We start from the raw sequence: 15,693 nt of genomic DNA, 5'->3' as shown, positions 1-15,693 counted from the left end.
GGAAGGAGCAGTTTGAGATGGCAGCTGTGGTGAATAATTGGAATGATGGAATGAAATTAAAATTTATGGCACTTTTATTATCGGGGCGGGCTCGAGATATTTATAGTGGCCTTTCGGTAGAGGCTAAACGTAGTTATGTTTTATTGCAGGATGCGTTAGGTAAATGTTTTGAACCATGTGAAACTGCAGAATGGAATCGCGTTAGCTTCTCAACACGAAAGCGCATGCCGAACGAAACTTTACGCGAGTTTGGTAATGCGCTGCGAAGGCTGGCGACTAAAGCGTATTCTTCAGTAGGAGCGGATACACAGGATTTGTTGGCTAGAGATCATTTTATTGCGCATGTGGGAAATGGGGAGACTCGTATTCGATTGCGCAGTGTTAAAACTATCACTCTGGAAGAAGCAATTAATATTGCAAGCGAATATGAACTTATCCAGGGGTTAGAACAATGCACGATTACACCTGATGCTCGAGTGCGTGAGTTGCACATTTCTGCGGCAGAAAGTAAAGTAGATGCGCTGACAGAAGTAGTAGATGCGCTGCGTAATGAAGTTCAGATGTTGAAGAAATCTGTACAACAACTTTGTGAGGCAGTCCCCACATTAAGGAACAGCAGTGTTGAACCGTTAAGTTTAAGTGGGGTGGGGAGAAGGCAGGGGCAACCTTTAGGAGGCGGTTGTTGGGAATGTGGATGTAATCGGCATATTAGGAGAGATTGTCCTTATGTGTAGGGAAACGGGAGGGGGCAGGCATCATAGGCCGAATGCCTGCCCCATTGCAAGATAATTTTTTTCAGTTGGCCTCATCAGTCCAAGGCAATCCTGGGATTTACCTTGCTGCTAAATTAGGTGGGTGTGACGTTAAGTTGTTACTTGATACCGGTGCACAGGTCTCAATAATACCGAAACAGAGATGGCTTACTATTACGAATGGCGGGGCTTACCTTGAACATCATGAGGGCGTGGTTAGAGTGGCCAACGGGGGGAGGATGCCGATTTTGGGTCGCTGGCAAACGGTGTGCCAATTTGACTCTCTAACTGTCATTACAGAATTTCTTGTTGCAGATTTGGAGCCTCAGGAAATTTTACTGGGCTCGGACTTTTTGCTAAAATATGGTGTTGTTATTAATCTCGATCAAAAAAACTGTCGGGTGATGGGAAAACAGATCCCCCTCTTGGTTGGAAATAATAATATTATACAGTCCTGTGATGTAACTGTCCACGCGGATACATCAGTTCCACCTCGTAGTGAAGCGTTGATTACAGGGGCAGTGCATGGGGCGTCTGATAGTTTGCAGGGTATGTTAGAGCCGTCTTCCTCCCTTTATAACCATTGCGACCTTTTTGTGGCCAGGGTAGTGTGTCGGGTGGAGCAGGGGGTTTTGCCCGTTCGGGTAATTAATGTCACTGATGACACGCATGTTTTAAAGCGTGGAATGAAAGTAGGCAAACTATTCTTTGATGTAGTGGTAGAGGGAGGAGGTGTGGCTATAGGTTCGCCTATATCCTCTGTGGACACGCTCATGGACCCCCGCCTGACGCTGCGCTGCACACTGGACCACCGCCTGACGCTGCGCTGCACCCTGGACCCCTGCCTGACGCTGCGCTGCACACTGGACCACCGCCTGACGCTGCGCTGCACACTGGACCACTGGCTGACACTGCGCTGCACCCTGGATCCCCGCATGACGCTGCGCTGCACCCTGGACCCCCGCCTGACGCTGTGCTGCACCCTGGACCCCCGCCTGACGCTGCGCTGCACACTGGACCCCCGCCTGACGCTGCGCTGCACACTGGACCCCCGCCTGACGCTGCGCTGCATCCTGGACCCCAACATGATGCTGCGCTGCATCCTGGACCCCCGCCTGACGCTGCGCTGCACACTGGACCCCCGCCTGACGCTGCGCTGCACACTGGACCCCCGCCTGACGCTGCGCTGCACACAGGAACCCCGCCTGACGCTGCGCTGCACACTGGACCCCCGCCTGACGCTGCGCTGCATCCTGGACCCCCGCATGATGCTGCGCTGCACCCTGGACCCCCGCATGATGCTGCGCTGCATCCTGGACCACCGGCTGATGCAGCATGGCATCTTGATCTTGTGTTGGATGCTGGGATAGCTTCTGTTCCCATTCGGTTGCCTGCACTGCATGCCTGTCTTAACGGGTCTGCTGAGGGTCGTTCGTCGCGGGCCAAGAGGGTACCGGCCCGATTGTTGGACTATGACTTGACTGCTTGACTCGAGGACGAGTCCTTTTCACTTGGGAGGGGGTAGTGTGATGATTAAGGGGAAATTAAGTGATTGAAGCACACGCCCCCTTTGTCTGAACGAATGAATGGATGTGTAATTAAATCAATGCGTACAGGTGAAGGGGGAGGAGTGGAGGATTATTTATTGAGGTGTGGAGTTCTGCTCTAGAGGAGGTGGGAGAGCTCTCACTTGGGTACCCGTTTGACGGCCGCTCGCGGTAACTAGTACCAACGGCGGTGAAGATAGCCAGCCAGTGGGGGGGTAAATGTAGACAGATAGGGACTCTGCTTGGATTTAGGAGAGCTCTGGACACATGTACCCTGTTATCAAGTTAAAGGGACTGGAGGGGCCGATCCTGTCTGTTTGAGGACGGTCCCTGATTCCTGTGTGCATCTATTGGATGCGAGCCCGTCTACGTGGACCTGTCGAAAATTGAGGATTTCTGGTAGCCCGCCCCTCCTTATCGGACGTGAGCTGGACTGTTTCACTGGACATTGTAATCAACAACCCAAGGGGGGTAACACGCTTTTTTAAGAGCCTATCATGTTTTAAAATTAATAAAGATTTTTGTACGTTTCACATATCATCCAATTGTGATTGATCTCTGCTTCCCTAGCATTTTGTTCGGTTGTTACAATACTAAGAGTACACTCTTAAGAGTCACTCTTAGCATCATGGGCCAACTTGAGTAACAAAAAGGCCCAGAGCCCTTTGCTGCATTCTATTATATAGACAGAACCTCTTTCACATGGAAACATGTGCTAACAATGGAAATTTGCATTCAGAGGGTACACCTTTTGGGGGTATGAGACCATTTGCCAGGAGACCACCTTCCTTTGTGTGTCAGCTCTCTAAACTCCTAAAAACCTGATTACCTTTTGTTTTACCTATTTGGAAATGAGACCTTTGTACCAGTCGCACTGAGACATTTCAAATGATACCAAACATTTATAAAACTGGATGATAATTGTTAACATTTAAACCATAGACTGTGTATAAATCTCAGGTGATTTTAGCATAATAGAGAGAGGGTGGGGTAAAAGGGAAAGAGATGTATTCTGAGGTGAGACTTTTGTCTCAAATGGTAGGTTCAAATGGTCATTTCCAGCAAGGTCCTGTCTTCAACCAGACTGTCCGGCATTTTCTAATTTCTCAATTCTTACAGCTCAAGAAATGCCCTGGTTAAAACTAACTTAAGTTATTCTCCTCCTCTGCAATATCTCTGAAACAAAAATCACCAAATGCAACATAAACAGTAAGTTATCCTAAAACATAGATTCCAAAGCCCATCTCCTGAAGGAAATCTCTGAAGTTTTATGCTATTAAAGGATAATTCCGGTATTTAGCACTTTGAGTATATTTTCTAGTTTGTTTTGGATGAACTAGAATGGTGGACACAGAAATTTTGAATGTCCTTGAAAATGAAATCATGTCCTTAAAACAACCCTTAACGTTCTTTTCAAAACTGTGCAACTCACCGAGTGGTTAGTGTTCGTATGCTTTGGCGGCCGAAACAAAGGGCTTCCGGTCACGAAACTGAGATTATCGAGATGGATAGTGGACGCCATCTCTTTAGCCTACACCTCAATGGGCCTGCAATGTCCCATAGGTGTCAGGGCTTATTTCTCAAGGGGCATGGCCTCTTCATGGGCTTGGTCCAGTGGGGTACCAATTGAAGACATTTGTGCGGCGGCCGGCTGGTCTTCACCATCCACATTTGTCAGATATTATAACTTGGAAGGACCAACACTACAGGCAAGAGTGCTTTCTATCTGAGAGGATCCAAACCTCTAGATATCCCCTCGCGGGCTCCGACTCTGTCTGGTCCCTGTTGGTCTCTGACTTTAGTTCTACAGAGCCGCAGGCGATAGTTCAGAGCGAAGTCGTCAGCCAATAGCACAGCGTTTTAAATTTGGTTCCTCCTGCGTATAGCTACGCAATACAAAGTGAACGTTCTCAAAAGGTAACGTACTCGGTTACCAACGTAACCTCAGTTCCCTGAGAGTAGGGAACGAGTATTGCGTAGCCAGCCGTGCTATTAAGTTGCACTTCAGGTCTGTCGCTTCAGTCTATTTAACCTGATTCCTACGAAACGTTATTGACTGCTGTCAGGCTTTGTTGACTAAAGTGCAAATAACACAATTGTAGGACATTCAGCAAATTATGGCAGCTACACCATGATGGACCTCAAAGCCAATAGGGTCATAGACATCCAACTAGTCTAGGTAAACTACTACACAATGAAAACATTTTGTTATGTGAATTACTATATACTGTGCATTGATCTACAGTATTTGTTTGTGTTTACAGAGCAATGAAGATGGAAACAGCCAACGGATGGAGAAGGAGGGATTTGAAAGAAGCCTGTCTCTTCTTGAGGAAAGAGGTGTTGTGGTCCAGTCTTTGATGACTGACCATCACACAGGGGTACAGAAGTTTATGAGAGAGCAAAAAAATGACATTAGACACTTCTTCGACCCTTGGCATATGGGAAAAGGTTAGTATTTTCTCAATACTCAATCATTTTCCCAAAATTTAAGCATGGAGAATTCACAGTGAGAGCTCTGAAGAGCAATCCTACCACAGGTAACTTATACTTGTCTGAGTTATCTCAGAAAAAAATATAATATATATTTGTCATGATTCTGCCTTCTTGTCTCTGATTTTCCCTGGTCTTGAGGCAGGATCATGACAGGCCCATGTTTTGTGTGTAAGCACATGGCCATTTGTTTGGCTGTGTGCTTGCGTTGTCTCGTCATGTAACCCCGCCCCCTTGTTACCCTTGTTTAGTCATTATTGCTTTACCTTTTTCACCTGTGTTCCTGATTAGTTTTCTCCCTATTTAATCCCCTCATGTTTTCTGTCCTGTGCCGGTTCATTGCCAATCTTTATGTGAAGATTCATTCGTGAGTAACCTGTTGAGTAGTCTTGTGAAGTGTTTGTTCCTGACTTAGCTGTTAGTTTATTGTTCAGTTTTCTGTCAGTCTTAGTCTAGTCTTGTTAGTCAATCCTGTCTTGTTTTGCCCCCTCGTGGGTTTTGTTTTCCCTGTTATTTGTAAAGAATAAACCTTGTTTCCTGCAAACCGTCTGCAATTGGGTTCATCCTTGCACCCTCATAACAATATTATAATAATTCTCTTTCTGAAGGCTACATTGACAAATTAATGGAGCTGCTGTTCCACCATGTGGTGGAAGACCCTCAGCCGTACCTGGACTTCTCTGGACAAATGGCTGTACTAGAAAAACTGTGTGCTCAGTTTATTCAGTTTAATAAACTGTTTTATTTATTAACTTTTTACAGTTTATTCGGCCCGACAAGGAAGAGTTAGTGAGCAGACACAGGTCAAGGTTTTTTAAAAACACATGAGGTCTGTGATAATCTCTAATCTCTAAACAGCGCATGAAGTTATGATCACTTGTACAGGTTGCTCTTGGTCTCCCCCACCAAGCAAATTCTCTTCTTTATGGAATCAGCCTGTTTAACACTGGCTCTTGCTTTTCAACACTGTAGTTACCAATAAGTTCAATAGACAGCTTCCATCAAACACAGGGTAAAGAGCTTAAAGCTTGGTATGGATATTATACCCACTCTGCCAGCTTGGACACACCTGTCTCTGTCTGTCATCTACAACATTCAACAAAAATGGCTTTCACTTTTTTTCTCTTTTTTTCTGGTGGTAGTCCAGTGTGTAAGCGCTACTGATTCAAAGTTAGACTAAAGAGGGCAGAAATAGGTTGGTACATATTCATTTTGAGTTTTGTAGCTGATTATTTTTAAATTGTGTAGTGTAACTCCAGTTAAAAATGCAAACAAAAAAAAAAATGTATTTTTTTATTATACTTCTGTTTTTTTTTTGTTTGTTTGTTTTTTTAAATGCAGTGGGGGAAGGAAACCTCTGTATGGTCCTTCTTCAGGAAACTCTTCCGTGATCCGTGTCGCAGCGCATGAAGGTATGACCACCCGAACGTGTTGGCCAAGGTACCCCCAACACCACCTAACGACATTGCGATATGCAAGGTGTCTATAAGCGCTGAAAGAGAGGTGGTGCACAAGTATGTTGAAGTGGAGGGTAAAAAAAATGTAATAAATTATTTATTTATTTTTGTATAGCCTACATTTATTTTTTATATTTATTTATATAAAATGTAACCTTTCTTCCTGGAACAAACCTGGGCCGGGTTTCCCGATAACGATGTATCTTAGCTCTTAAGAACGCTTTCTACGTGCAAGATTACGAACGCTTGCCGCAATTCCACGAGCGTTTCCCAAAAATGCACTTGACATGAACGCGCGAGAACGTGCTACTTAAGAGTCGCTGTCCATTCGTGAAGTGCTGAAACATAACCTTATATGGAATCGTATTCTGAACGTTTAACCTAATAATTGTCATCTGTTGTGGATTAGCAATCAAGACAAGTCTATATAAAGCACCTACAGGTGGAGGCACTGACAAAATGGCTGTAAAAAAAAAAGATATCAAAAAGATTAAATTAATGTTCTTTCAGAGGAGATCGAAACAAAGATGTAATTTTTAACAGATTTAAAGGATTTGTTTTATTTATTTTTTGTTCATTCATTTCATTTTGATTAAAATTATTAAATTAAATTATTTCAAATTTTTTGTTTTGTTTTCTGACCTTTTTAATTATTTAATTTATACATTAATTTAACCAACAACAAAAACGAGTAATAAAGTGTTACAATAAAGTACAGTCAAAACCTTATATTATAATCACATTGCATTTGAATAAAGCTAAAGATGTAATCTGCCGGTTGTCCTGCAGGTGTCCTCATAAATCTGTCTTCTTAATACGATGCACTTGTGGATGTACGAGTACTCCAGAGCACTCGTAGATCTACGAAGATTTTCAAGTGCTACTTAAGCTACGATGCTTTTGGGAAACAGACCGTAATATTAAGATCAGTCGTACGATCGTTTTAACGATCAACTTAGGCTTACGATGCTTTTGGGAAACGCAGCCCTGTTTATAACTGTCTCTTCCATTTCACCATATAACTGGACGTATACAGCTTATAGCACACCCAGCGCAATTGACTTTGTACACCGACGCATGTGATGTCGTATACAGAATCGATTCGTCTGCAATTTTGGTTGCATGAAAATAGATTGAATGTTGACTTTTGTTCGTTTTTAGCCCCTTATATTTTGTCAATATGCGACATTACGAGTGAAAAATACACTGAATTGGTTGAAATATCCCTTTCATTTTTTTGTTTCGTTTTCCAATTAAATGCCCTCATTACTCAACTAAATTCCTCATTCCTTTTCATTGTTGTTCGTTTTAGCTATTCACTCTATTGAAAGCATCATTGTAGATTATGTTTCCAAAACAGTTTCACTTTAGTGGGAAATCGAACAGGTTTCGTTTAGGCTGAAACCAGCGTGTTTGCTTTCAGTTTAATATGTGAGTGTGTTCTTCAGTCAGCTGGAGTCTTTGGTCCATCAGCTGTGAACATGTTGTGCTACTGGGGAGCGCAGGTCAGAGAGGGATTCGGTCTCGTACAGCCTGACAAAGTCAAAAATGGCAAATGTGGAATACGATCCGTGTGTCCGAAAGCAGCAGTTCAGGACATGTCAGCTGGAAGGAGTTTTGTTGGATTTATCAGGAATGGGCAAGTCTCGGTCCTGAGATTGCGCGGTGAAAACTGTGATCACGATGGAAAACTAAGTATGAAAGCCTGCAATAAATGAAACTATTTTTATTTTTATTGTTAAAATTATCATTACAATACTTATAAAATGTAAGATAAATGTAATGTATTAATTATGAAAACATGTTTGTCTGTATGTTTACAGTCTGAATTGAAGTTTAACTGATGAAAATATTTTATTTACTTCAGAGCCACTAAAGCTGAAGAAGGACAGTTTGGGATTCAGATCGATTGTCTGTGGAGGAGCTGGTGCGGTTCTTCTTGATTATGGAGGAAAAGTTCTTTTTATGGACAAATCTACTGTGTGGGGGTATGTATATAGGCATAACAGTATAAATTACCATGAATTATAATAACATATGTCTGACAGAAAGATTGTCTTTTCTCTGCAGTCCTCTTAAAGGTCTGGAAAACAGGCAGGTGATTCAGATCGCGTGTGGAGACCAGCATTCAATGGCACTAACCAAGGGTATTCACAACCATTTCATCTAACAGCTGCAGTTTTGTTTTAATATTTTGACTTCTTATGATTGACATGAATTGATAGGCATTTGAGTGTGGATATACAGAGTTGTTGTTGGTCTTTCAGATGGTCAGCTGTTCGTATGGGGTGATAACACTCACGGTCAGCTGGGTTTGGAGAAAGAACAGCCCAGCTCTCTGTCAGCTCAACCTGTGAAGAGTCTGTGTGGGATCCCACTGGCTCAGATCAGCGCTGGAGGAGACCACAGCTTTGTGTTGTCTCTCTCTGGAGTCGTGTTCGGATGGGGAAAGAACTCGGCAGGACAGCTGGGCCTCGGAGACACTAAAGGTCTGTAACTAAAACAGTGATGCAAGGAGGAGATCCAGTCAGAATGATTAAGTCAAATTTTATTTCTTAAAGCTACACTGTGTAAGATTTTCTCCCATCTAGCTGTGAAATTGTTTATGACTACCAACTGAATATTACTTTCTAGCCCCTCCCATTCCAAGGGCGTTTTAACTTCTACGGTGGCCGTATTATTTCAAATCTGCCGGCAGTCGCGAGTAATCTCCCCCTTGCATTTGTCACGGTGCCACTGAGTGTAAAAACGCGAAAGGCGAAGCTTGAATTTCCAGGTATGTCCCTCTTTGGCTAATGTATTTTCAAGATGGAGGCGCAACATGGCTGCCGCCATTCGAGCGACTCGCGCGTATGTATTCTGAATGGCAGATTCTACGCTTATGAGAATACTTGATTAGTTGGTAGAAGTAATTACACATTAATGACCACATATCATTTTGAAAGAACAAAGTGTTTTTTGCTAAGAATCAACTTAAAAAATGGCACAGTGTAGCTTTAAAGGCACACTATGCAAGATTTGTACTTTAATATAACAGCTTCGAAGTCATTTCGATGCTAAACGAACTCGTCGTAGGGCGAATCATCCCGGTAGTAAAGCGGGCGGGGGGATGGGGGATTGACGCCGCTGGCTAAACCAGCAATGCAGGTTTGAGAGGTGGCGCCTCTACAAATCTCGCAAGAATCATGACTTGCTTTACGGCACGACGTCACATACATCAACAACATATGAAGCAGCCTCTATGGAAGACATTAGCATGCATTTCAGACCAGAATCATAGCAGAGTCAACGAAGAAAACGAAAAGAGCTCGGTCGGAAGAGTTAAAGGGATAGTTCACTTTGAAAATAAATTTTGGTATGTTTTAGCTTACCTCAAGGGCATCCAAGATGTAGGTGTCTTTGTTTCCGCAGTAGTTTCAATTTGGATATTTTAGGTCAAACCGTTCTTGTCTGTCAGTCATATAATGCAGGTCGATGGTCACTGTATCAAAACACAAGCACAGAGTCCAAATTAAAACAATTCCCCATCGTCCAAATTAAACAATTCCCCATCGTAAGTACACATTGATGGCCTAAGACACGAAACGAGCGGTTTGTGTGAGAAAATGAACAGTATTTATATCGTTTTTACCTCTTGTAACACAGCACACGTCCAAATGATCTGACGGTGCGGGCGGGTATAGATGTATACATAGATGTCGCCTTGGCTACGGTTTCGTTCCAATGAACTGCAGTAGCCAAGGCGACATCTATGTATACATCTATACCCGCCCGCGCCGTCAGATCATTTAGACGTGTGCTGTTTTCAAGAGATAACAACGATATAAATACTGTTCGTTTTCTCACACAAACCGCTCGTTTCGTGTCTTAGGCCGTCAATGTGTACTTACGATGGGGAATTGTTTAATTTGGACGATGGGGAATTGTTTTAATTTGGACTCTGTGCTACAGACATCCCAACCTGCACAAAGTCATTTCCGGGAGTCAAGAAATCTCCAACGGTGGGGTGGGGGGGGGGGGGATTCGGTTCTAAATTAATTCGGTTCGAGAAATCTCCAACGGGGGGTTCTGATTAATTCGGTTCGAGAGTAGAGATAAAATCCCGAGGCACACACGCACACTAGCGCACACACGCAAGGTCTCTCGCTCCCTCTCTCTGCCGTGCGCGCGCTACGCTTGCGCGCTCTTGCCTCCGGGAGATTTTAACTGATTTGCGGGCATCAGGGAGCCGCTATCAATATGCGGGAGACTCCCGGAACTTGCGGGAGACTTGGGATGTCTGGTTTTGATACAGTGACCATCGACCTGCATTATATGACTGACAGACAAGAACGGTTTGACCTAAAATATCAAAATTGAAACTACTGCGGAAACAAAGACACCTACATCTTGGATGCCCTTGAGGTAAGCTAAAACATATCAAAAATTAATTTCAAAGTGAACTATCCCTTTAAGGAAAAGAAAACGAGAAACGTATTTACAACAGTAACATTAAATACATGTACTCCACAGCGACTCTAGGGGTCGCTGTTTGACAAAAACGGAAACTGCATAGTATGCCTTTAACAGCAGAAAATCAAATAATAAATGAAGAGTAAAATTTATTCATCCAAAATCAGGATTAAAAGTCTAATCCTTTAATTTAAATAAACATAAATGAACAGTTAAAATCACTTCTAATATTTCTAAGTAAAATATAATTAACACACTGAGTATAATATTCTTGCTTAAAGATAAGTAAAGTGGTAGAGCGATCTCTCTTTGAAAAGACGGGTTGCGAAGGAGGTCTGAGTCCAAAGGATAAACTGACCAGCACAGAAAATTATTCTTCCTCTTATGCAGTTGCTTATCGGAACCGAGCTAAGTTCTCTTTTCATAGTATATTGCATCGAAGCAGACACACAAGACACAAACATATCTAGCTTTCATGTTTTCACACTCTGAGGTGTTAGCCTGTACACTGCAAGATGTTTAGCTAAGATTACATTCGTTTACCGCTTTATTCTGAGACATTTGAGCATTTGTGGTGTATTGGAAACGTATAGACTTTTGCCCTCATCTAGCAAGTACAAAAGTTAACCCTATAAGTCAATCAGCTACATTCAGGTATAAAGATTAATAAAAGAAAAGCATTAAACATACATTTCAAATTATATAAATGATTAATGATAAAACATAAGCAAATGATAAAACATCAGCAATAAATATAATTATTTCTTTTTCTGATTCATCAATCAGTAAAAGCACATACTGTATAAATATATACAGTATGTATGTGCAATACATTTGAGCAATACTGTGTCAAATCTGTATCAAAGCATCGGAAGTGAGGAATTTACTGTTTTTCCACCACAGACAGACACGTCCCAACGGTTGTAAATAGTCTGAACCGAAAGAAAACTGTGTCCATCTCATGTGGAGGAGAACACACTGCCACTCTATCAAAGGTAGTGTTTTGTAATATTTTATATATCCATATTATAAATAATAACATATTTAGCATACAACAAACTGGACAGAAAATGTAGTGAATAGTTTGTGTTTCAGGGCGGCACAGTATTCACATTTGGATCAGGAGGTTTTGGCCAGCTTGGGCACAACTCATTTGAAGACGAACATCATCCGCGGGTGGTTGCTGAACTTTGGGGATCGAAAGTGTCACAGGTCACATGTGGGAGGTAAACTAGACTTTTCATAAGCAATCAGTGTTTCAGTGCAGTAGTGCAGATTTATTTATATTTCCTCACATGATTAACATGTCTAACGTTTGAGATCAGCTCAGTAATTAGGCATTTGATTCTTTCTTGAATAAAGACGTCACACACTCTTATCAGTCGAATCGTCAAAGCTGATCTATTCATCTGGATGTGGGATGCAAGGGAAGCTGGGAAATGGAGAAATGATTAAGCAGTGTGTGCCTTTCCCTGTGGATCTCTCAACTGGTAGATAAAATTATCTTTTAACAGTAGGTTATTTTGTTATGAATATTTTATATTCATGATGTTGCTCTGAACTTAATATTTGTTGCACACAGAATGTGATCATGAATATACATTTGAAAAACTCATCGCTGGGGAGAACCATTCCTTTTCCTTGTTTTTCAAAGTAAGACAGGCAGTTTTCATTCATAATGCTGATTCATTTGTTTTACATACAAATTATTGCTGCACCGTGATTACTTATATTTACTTTTCTGTATTTTGTAGGAGCTTGAAAGTAAGCCAGAATCCAGTGACCAAGGGGTTTTGACATTAAATGACAGAATGATTGACCGATGGGTGTCTGGAAGTGATAAATGGCCAACAATAAAGAAGTGAGTGTTTGCCTTAGCTTCTGTTCATGTGATTTTTCACGGTATCGTTATAAATCCAGTGTACAGTATTTGTGTACGCTCTTAAAATATTGTGAAAAAACATGTGGTTTGTGTCGTGACCTTAATGCATTTGTCCTTCTTTTAAAACTTAATATTAAATAACACAATTTAGTATGTGAATCTTAGGATTCTTACTTTTTAATTTAATTAGAGGTTGTGTTGTTGAGCAATTTAATATATTAGAGCATATAAATGAACTAAAAAGTATTGTTTTGTTGTTTACAGGGAAATAAACACAGTGTTCTCCTCTGCTGCTTCTCTGAATGGAAGTTTCCTCAAAACAAGGTAAAATTAGGTAGTCTTATCTAGTCATTTCTGTGCCTAAAATCACTCCTTCCATCACAGATTTTATGTATGTTCTGTCCTTGTAGTTGTGATGAACATTATCAGACTTCTGTGGAGCATTGTGGATTGGATTTTGATCTGGTTAAAACATCCTTTGCAAAGTTATTAGACGATAAACAGTCGATACCAGAGGTAATGATGAATCCAATGTTTATAAAAAAAATTCATTACATTTTAAACTGCATGAGTGAGATGCAGTCCATGGTTTTTGGCCCTCAGGTGGTGAAAGTGGTTCACAATAAACTGCTGCCATCTCTGAATCCAAATCCAGCTGGTGTGGAAGCTCTGAGACTTTACCTTCTCCTCCCTGAGCTCATCAGAGGACTCCAGGAACAAAGATCTGAACTCACTGAAGCACTGGCCTCCAAAATCCTTCAGTTGAATCCAGCTGCTTGTACGGTGTTAGGTAAAGCTGGAGGACCATTTCAACCTTTGTGTTTTTTGGCCTTGTTTTATTTGCCTAAGTATTTGTATGATATATTTTCAGTGACGTACTGGTCCAAACTCCCCAACGATTGGCTCAAAGGCTTGGTGAAGTTGTTTCAGAAAGAATGTGCTGAGCTGATTGGCCAGATTTCTTGCGGTGAAACCGAGCATGACTTTACTAGACGCCTGCAGAACTTTTTGCAGATCCTTCAGATGCTCTATAAGGTGCCTTTTCTAAACATTTGATCTCAAGATGAAATGTAACCTTATCATTGTATAATAATTGTTTATACTTTGTCTCTGTTGTGAAGGTCTGTTGCACTACCCACAATGACATCACAAACAGTGATTTCATCATTCATGAGATCAACGATCTCCTAGATACGGTGAGAACCAAAGCAATAGTGTATAAAAAAATATATATTTTTGGACAACAAACCAAAATACCAGAAATTTCTCTTTTTTCTTACATCAATAGCTGCGAGTCACCGTGGCAGGCCTTATGAGCTGTTGGCTCACAGAAGATTTACTTGACATGGTGAAATTGAGAGATTACTACTTTGTGATTATTGAAGTCTTCTGTCATGATACAAACGAATATTTCAATGAGATTTGCATGACATTTTTAATGTTCTGCTGTGTTCAATAATTGTAACAATTTTTTTTTCAGGGAATTATTGAAATATTGGTCAAGTTCCCTTTTGCAGCTGACACCGTATCTAAACGGAGAATGTTTAGTGTAAGTCAGAGATGGATGTACATATGCCATACATACAGTACAAATGCAAAACAACTTAATTTTTAACAGTTACCCTCAAACCTGTATGATGTTCTTTCTTATGTGGGACACAAAATACACTCCTAGGCACTGTTTACACCTAGTATTAAGATCAAAAGTTCAGAAAAAAACATGCATTTAACCTCCCCTCAAAGAAATCAGGACAGAAGTGGTTGAAAGTGGACAAGTCAAGTCAAGTCAAGTCATCTTCATTTATATAGCGCTTTTAACAATGTAGATTGTCTCAAAGCAGCTTCACAGAGATAAGCGTATAATTTAAGGTAACAGAGATTGTTTCGGCTTTACAGCAGAGTTAAGTTATTTCCATCTAAAGTTAGTTTTAATTGATTTGGTTCCGTCGCAATGATCATTTGTTATTAAATTAGGGGCCGCTAAGACGACACCATTCTCTCTACACAGACTTTTAAACGCGAACCTGTGAGAAACGCTGATGGCGGTCACATGCGCATTTAGAATGGGTTCTATAGTTATGTGCGTTAGAATATACGCAGGTTTGGAATTCCCTACAAGCCAAGCCTAAACAAAATACTTGTCTTTCCTTATAAATTTTGATAAGGAATTTTATTTTATTTGTTGCTTTGGGGTAGGACCGCGAGACGAATTTTCCCGACAACGCCTTATCTGTAGAGTGGTAGTGGGATCCTCCATAGGGAGAGACTAGTTGGCACTTCAGCACTGCGTTGTCATCGGTCCAGATCCAGGTGAAGGTCCTTCGTCAGATCTGGATACGGCCTGGATCCGGCAGGCTGCAGGAAAAACCTTGGGATAAACACAGACACTAAAATTAGCGTAGATGCCATTCTTCTCATGATGTAACGAGTTCATCAGGATTTTTGGGAAGTGTTCCCGGTTCCGGCTGACCTAATCTATGCAGCATAACATTAAATTATAGAAGTCTATAATGTATTATGTGAAAGCTAGGTCAAAGAGATGTGTCTTTAATCTGGCTTTGAACTGACAGAGTGTGTCTGCTTCCCGGACAATGGTAGGAAGACTGTTCCAGAGTTTTGGTGCTAAATAGGAAAAGGATCTACCGCCAGCAGTGGATTTTGATATTCTAGGTATAATCAACTGGCCGGAATTTTGAGATCGTAATAGACGTGACGGACTATAATGCGTTAAGAGCTCGCTCAAGTACTGTGGAGCTAAACCATTCAGTGCTTTGTAAGTAATCAGCAATATTTTAAAATTTATGCGATGTTTAATAGGGAGCCAATGCAGTTTTGACAGAACTGGGCTAATATGGTCATACTTCCTGGTTCTGGTAAGAACTCGAGCTGCTGCGTTTTGAACTAGCTGTAGTTTGTTTATTAAGCGTGCAGGGCAACCACCTAGTAGAGCATTACAATAATCTAGCCTTGAGGTCATGAACGCATGAACTAATTGTTCCGCATTTGTCAATGAGAGCATATGGCGTAATTTAGATATATTTTTAAGATGGAAAAATGCAGTTTTACAGATACTAGACACGTGACTTTCAAATGAAAGATTGGTATCAAAG

At 41.4% G+C, this 15,693-nt stretch overlaps 1 protein-coding gene across 1 annotated transcript in view; it reads left to right on the top strand.

Annotated features, from left to right (window-relative positions):
* LOC308688930 (putative E3 ubiquitin-protein ligase HERC4) overlaps nt 1-15,693 on the top strand; it is a 35,605-nt gene that overhangs the window by 11,899 nt on the left and 8,013 nt on the right. The window contains exons 2-19 of the mRNA XM_081362366.1: nt 4,564-4,750; nt 6,134-6,204; nt 7,698-7,944; nt 8,117-8,237; nt 8,320-8,396; nt 8,517-8,738; nt 11,605-11,696; nt 11,797-11,927; nt 12,064-12,191; nt 12,284-12,354; nt 12,456-12,562; nt 12,848-12,907; nt 12,994-13,099; nt 13,187-13,373; nt 13,455-13,618; nt 13,705-13,779; nt 13,872-13,931; nt 14,064-14,132. Of these exons, the coding sequence (XP_081218492.1) occupies nt 6,199-6,204; nt 7,698-7,944; nt 8,117-8,237; nt 8,320-8,396; nt 8,517-8,738; nt 11,605-11,696; nt 11,797-11,927; nt 12,064-12,191; nt 12,284-12,354; nt 12,456-12,562; nt 12,848-12,907; nt 12,994-13,099; nt 13,187-13,373; nt 13,455-13,618; nt 13,705-13,779; nt 13,872-13,931; nt 14,064-14,132 (1,923 nt within the window). The 5' untranslated portion in view covers nt 4,564-4,750; nt 6,134-6,198. The remainder of the gene's footprint in view (nt 1-4,563; nt 4,751-6,133; nt 6,205-7,697; nt 7,945-8,116; nt 8,238-8,319; nt 8,397-8,516; nt 8,739-11,604; nt 11,697-11,796; nt 11,928-12,063; nt 12,192-12,283; nt 12,355-12,455; nt 12,563-12,847; nt 12,908-12,993; nt 13,100-13,186; nt 13,374-13,454; nt 13,619-13,704; nt 13,780-13,871; nt 13,932-14,063; nt 14,133-15,693) is intronic.

This window comes from Scardinius erythrophthalmus (genome assembly GCF_964197995.2).
Source record: "Scardinius erythrophthalmus genome assembly, chromosome: 3".
Taxonomy (NCBI): Eukaryota; Metazoa; Chordata; class Actinopteri; order Cypriniformes; family Leuciscidae; genus Scardinius; species Scardinius erythrophthalmus.
The sequence above is the reverse complement of the archived record's forward strand: the minus strand, read 5'-3'. Positions and strand labels throughout refer to the sequence as shown.